This window comes from Eretmochelys imbricata, chromosome 25 (genome assembly GCF_965152235.1).
Source record: "Eretmochelys imbricata isolate rEreImb1 chromosome 25, rEreImb1.hap1, whole genome shotgun sequence".
Taxonomy (NCBI): Eukaryota; Metazoa; Chordata; order Testudines; family Cheloniidae; genus Eretmochelys; species Eretmochelys imbricata.
Window position 1 is genome coordinate 16,057,027 of NC_135596.1, and position 5,473 is coordinate 16,062,499.

At 59.5% G+C, this 5,473-nt stretch overlaps 1 protein-coding gene across 1 annotated transcript; it reads right to left on the minus strand.

The window, feature by feature from the left end:
• GDF15 (growth differentiation factor 15) lies at nucleotides 1-4,487 on the minus strand. The gene is made up of 2 exons (XM_077841891.1): nucleotides 4,178-4,487; nucleotides 1-779 (listed from the first exon to the last, which is right to left on the minus strand). Exons 1-2 carry the CDS (start codon nucleotides 4,485-4,487, stop codon nucleotides 1-3), a joined length of 1,089 nt encoding a protein of 362 aa, XP_077698017.1.
• Between the last annotated feature and the right edge of the window lie 986 nt (nucleotides 4,488-5,473).

The window sequence follows — 5,473 nt, forward strand, 5'->3', positions numbered from 1 at the left end:
TCAGGCACAGTGACACTTGGTGACGATCATGTCCTCGAAGAGCGTGGAGACGAGTCTCCCGTCGCTGTCATAGTGCATGAGCACCATGGGGTCGTAGCCAGCGGGCACGCAGCAGGGGGCAGGCGTCTCTTTGGACAGAGTGTGCATTCGGGCTTTGATCTGGGTGTGCATGCTGGCTGGCTTGTAGTTGTGAGGGCAAGACCCTTCACAGAACTTCATGTAGTAGCTGTTCGGGGCGATCACCCAGTTGGACCAGCCGATGTCTTGGAAAGACACTTTGAGGGACTTGAGGCAACATTTCCCATCGCTCTTTCTGCATTCCTCCTCTAGCGCCCTGGCTTTCCTCGGCCTGGGGCCCAAGTGCCCCTGGGTTTCCACCTCTAGGTTCAGCGTCTCAGCCCCATGGCTAGTTCGGTTGGTGGCCAGAAAGGCAGAAATATCTGCAGCGAATACCAGCTGCAGATGGAGCCTTTGCTCTGTGCTCACTGCCCAGTGCCGGACAGCAGCCCCCAGGTCGAGGCTCAGGGTCTTGGAATCGAGGGTATAGGAATGCAGGAGCTTGGGATGCCCGTTGCGCTGCCCATGCTCCGGCAGCTGGTAGATCTCTACTCGAGATGGCCAGGAGACATTGAGTCTAGAGACATCCTGAGTGCTGAGAGTTTGCTCGAAGAGTCTCAGTTCAGCTCTCATCACGCTGAGCTCCTGGTGGAAGGCCTCGGTCCGGGACAGCACGAGATTGTAACAGGAGCTGCCAGCAGAGGCTTCCGTCCGGCGCTCCACTGCAGAGAGAGGAGGCAGCGAAGGGTTAATAGGGGCTGCTTTTCCACACCGCCACTTTCTGGTCCTGCTACAAACTGCCCACCCCGGCACAAGCCAGCATCTCAGATCCCCCCCTGGCATCCGAGGCTGCACGTGCAATGTGACACACGTGTTATCCTCGTGTGCTGCACATGTACACGTGTACGTACCAGCCATTCCGTGGCAGTGCAATGTTCAGAGTGAGGATTGCCCACCTCCGCTCCAGGGGCCCGACTGCCATGTGCTCGCTGTACCACTGTGTGGAAACCCTTCTAAGCCACCCGGCCTGGGGCTCTCCACGCACGCAGTTTGGCAGGTGTCCAGCACCAGGATATTAATAGCTGGGTCCTCACAGCACTCCCAGGTGATCCCCATTTCATATCTGGGGAAACTGAGGCAGAAAGTCAGGGACTTGCCCCAGGGCACAGAGGCAGGCTGTGGCGGGCAGGGCTGGGTCTCCTGAATGCCAGCCCAGTGCTTTAGCCCAGTGTTACCCCAAGCCCCAGGTAAAAGTTAGGGCCTCACCCTCCATGGAGCAAACGGGTAGAAATTCCCCCCCCCCAAAATAAACCCCAAAACATTCATGCTAAGTAAGGAACCGGCAGCAGCCTTCCCCCAGCACTGGCTGTGCCCTAGTGTCATAACGCTGCGTCCACCCCTTGGCCCATTAACTCGCCTGTGTCCCAAACGCTGCGGCGCTCTCAACACGCAGCCAGTTCAGCTGGGCCAGGCAGGACCCATTTGACCCTGCCCCCCACTCAGCGTCAGCCGAACAGAACCGCAGCGTTGATGATTAAAGGCCAAAACACATGTCCAGAAGCAGCGACACCAAACTGCGTGCGGCTGCTCCTGGCCGAACACGCCCAGCTCCCCTGGCTCTGCTCTGCGCGAGCCAGGGTAACAGCTGGACCACCACTCGGGGGACCCACTTTAACCCTTGCTGTGGGTTGTCAGTCTTGCCAGGCCAGTGGGCTCTGCACCGTAGAGATGGGGCAGCGCAGGGCGACGCTTGTGTGTGCCAGAGAGCTCAACACGAGGCCTGGGCACCACTTGGAGGGGGTGGGGGAGGGTTTGCCAGTTGGCTGCATGGGGAGGAGTCTTCAAGTGACATCCTTGGCCTGGTGCATGGGAGTCAGAGGCGCTCGTCACCTCTGGGATCAGGCCACGGGGACCAGAGCCAGTTTGCAACACCTCTGGGGCAGACCCGGAAACACACCCCAGGAGCCCTGCCCCTGCCCTGTGCAGTAACTGTGGGACCATCCCACGCAGTGCATGGGAATGGGCCTTTCAGCCCCTCACTCCTGGGGTGCTTCTAATCCTGTCCCACACACCGGCATGTAGACGGGGGAGCACACGACCTGACCCAGCCATCAGAGAGGTTTGCAAACTCTGGTCCCTTCCCTTTCCCCTGCCCTACCTCACGTTTCCTGGCCTGGGAGCATCGCCAGCCTTGGCCATACAAAACCCAGGAGTCAGGCCCCAAATCAGAGGTTAATAATGGCTGCTGGAGGCTTTTCATTGTCCTTTATGCTTCAGGCCCCTGGGCTGCTCTCTGGTTCCAGCCCCCCTCCATCAGCGCAGTCAGCCACGCTGGAGTCCCAGGCCCATTGGACCACCAGAAACCAGCTCCCTTTTCACGGATACACGAAAGCTGAGATTTTCACAAAGCCACATGCCTCCAGGAGCCGGACTGTAAATAAACCAAGTATCACAAAAGCGTAGCCGGGGCAGAAGTGGAACCAGAAACAGTCTAGAAAGTGCCCCATCTTGGCATCTTTCTGTCCCCAGGGCAGTGGGAAGGGCCCAGAGGCAAGGCAGAGCCCAGGGCAGGAGACTTACTGTTGCTCGGCCAGAGGTCCTGACAATCTTCGGGGAACCAGCTGAACCTGCAGATGCTTTTGGGACCCAAATCTCCAGCTTCAGCCCTCACTAATGGGCCTCCAGAGAGTCAGGCCCAAGCCGCTTCTGGCTAGTTTGAATCAGCAAAGCAAGCGGCTGCAAAGCCCTGGTGCCAGAGGTGCCGGCCGGACCCCGCTCTGCAGGAGCCGGCTGGTGTCAGCGTGGAGCAGGCGGAGCTGAAGGAAGAGCCAATTCTGAAAAGGCTTCACAGCAGCTGCTCCCATGTGAATCTGCCCCAGCCCTTCTACCGCGGCTCAGCCCTGGGAGCACTTTGCTAAGGAAAACGGGCAGAGGACAGAGACCCCCTCCACAGCAAGCAGGTCAGGCTAAGGGAAGGGGACGCGCTCTGGCAGCTGGGTTCCAGGGCTGCCTGACCACCTGGAGCCCTGCGAGGAAGAGGGACCCCACGACTCCTGTGTGCTCCCTCAAGACACCTGGAAAAACAAGGATTGGGCAGAGTCCCATTTGTTCCTTTCTGAAGGTCAGCACAGGCCAAGGGCCCCTGACTTACAGTCCCTACACCCATCGCGCTCCCGGCCGCTACTGCCCGTGCAGGAGCAAAGCACTCCCACCGGGGAAGGTGCTCACCAGCCTTCTCCATGGGCAGAGCCCCCGGCCGCCGCACAAGGGGAGACAATCCCTGCCCCACAGAGAGCAACCTGACCGGGCCCAGAGGGACCTCCGGAGGAAAACGCTCCCATGATTGCACAGGTCAGTAACAAGCACAAATCGATGGCTCCACATTCCCACAATGTCTTTCTTAAGCTAATAAATAACATAGCCGGCCCGGCCCCTGCCTGCCCACCCAAGCCGCACGAGTTGGCCAGTTGCTGTGGCTGAAGTGTGCCCGGTGCAGCACACACGGCTTCCATCTCCCACGTGCGGGTCCACCAGCATGGAGACGCGCTCGGACACGGCGAGTCAGCGTCAGGTCGTCTAAGGGGCCCGGCTGAGCAAGGGGGTCTCAACCCCCCTTGGCTCTGCACGGGGCCAGTCCAACACCAAGCACCCAGCACAGTGGCCACTGCCCAGCTCTGCTAGACCCCAGACTGGACTCCCGGGAACGACGCAGCCCTCTCCCCAGACTGGACTCCCGGGGCACAACAGACAGGTTTCTCTGCACGCCCAGGGCCAGGGCAGCATTTTCAAGAGCACCTCCGGAGTGGAGTCAAGGGAACTTGGGCTTCTAGGTCAGGGCAGCACCTTTGAAAGTTTCTCCGCAGCTGCTCGGAGAGAAACTGAAGGCACAGCCCAGGCGCCCATGGACACGCTCGACTCTCAGAGAGCCAGAGGTTAGCAGGGGCTGCCAGGGTCAGCCAGGCCAAGCCCCTGCCAAGATGCAGGAGTTGTTGGGTCGCACCCCTCCAGCCTCCGTTGGAAACCTCCAGCGCGGGAGCTTCTCTGACCTCCCCAGGCTCTGCGCCATTGACCCAGGGCTCAGACAGCCAGGGCGTTTTCCCGCTCGGTTGGTTTTACTTACGCTTTGGAGTCAGGAGGTGAAGCGTCCTGGGTGGGGCTGCCGCCCAACTTTCTTCCCTGCTCCGGTTCCCCCACAGCTGGGTGAGTTTCTCCCTGTAGAGCTGACGCGCTCTCCTCACCCCGTCCTGGTCCAGCCTCTGCCGGAGCACGGGGGGCTCCTGCAGCCCCAGCCGGTCCAGGATGCCCCTTTGGATTGTTTCGAGCTGAAGCCTGTTCTCAGCCCATCCGTGCGGCCGCGGTTCCACGCCGGAGAGCAGCAGCAGCAGCAGGCAGGTGGCGGCGTACCTGAAGTCCTGCCCTGAGCTCTGCATTGTGCAATAGGACAGGCAGTGGAAGCAGCACCGAGGTTGTGCAATCTCAGTCTATATTTATAGCACACTCTGGACATGCAGCTTTCATCAGCCTCTGTGAGAGAAATGAATGAAATGGACCAGACCTGGCTTTATACTGAGCTGAATCTTGCCCGCCCTCCCCATCCCTCCACTCCCCCCCCACCACCACTCACTCGCTGCCTTACGTCACTGTGTGAAGCAGTAAACACACATGCAGCAGGAATCTCTCCTGTCCCCCAGCCTGGGGAAGATCAGCCCTGGTGGAAGAGCAGCCCTCCCATCCCAGGGCCCTCGGCTGAAATTTTATGGGAGAGCTTGGACAGCGCGGAGGCCTGGGGATTTGTGATGTGTTTTGCAGCTATGGAGACGGCAACGATGACTAAGAACCAAGAGATGCTTCTCCATGGCCGGCTCTTCGAACTAAACATTTGCCCTCCATGTCCCCTTCTCTCAGTTGACCTTGGTGTGCTAGCAATGGGCTTGGGGGTCCATCCGGTGCAGAGAGGTGGGGGAGGCGGGGGAAGTGGTATGCAGCCCGGCAGAGCAGTTTGGAGAAAATAACCCACCCCAAGCCTGCCTGGAAGTCTCAGCAAGGCCAGCACCTTCCCGCCTTCCTGTTAACACTGCTGCCAATTTGTGCATTTCTGACCCTAGTGCCATGTAAGCGCAGTGCTGCCTCGAAGGCTGGAAGCAGGTGTGACAGATCTGGCAATTTCCTGCAATGGCCTCGGGAGACCCTGACTGAAGTTTCTTTGTTCCCTTGAAGTCCATTGTACAAGATGCAGTGGGTGTGTCTTCCTGTGGATTGGGCCTGTGGGTAACTCCTCTAGGGAGGACCAGCCCTCGGTGGGGGCGGGGGCAGCGAGCTCCACTTCCATTGTGCCAGGGAAGAAGGGAGGTTTGAGGCAGTAACTGCTAAGTGGATTTCCTAAGAAATACCCCGGCAGAGGTTACTGCAAATTCCC

What these genes read in the sequence shown, in the direction of transcription:
- GDF15 (XM_077841891.1), bottom strand. Translation starts at nt 4,487, where the DNA reads ATGCAGAGCTCAGGGCAGGACTTCAGGTACGCCGCCACCTGCCTGCTG. An exon ending in TCACCTCCTGACTCCAAAGC is followed by an intron (nt 780 to 4,177) that starts GTAAGTAAAACC and finishes CTCTCTCTGCAG; the next exon opens with TGGAGCGCCGGACGGAAGCC.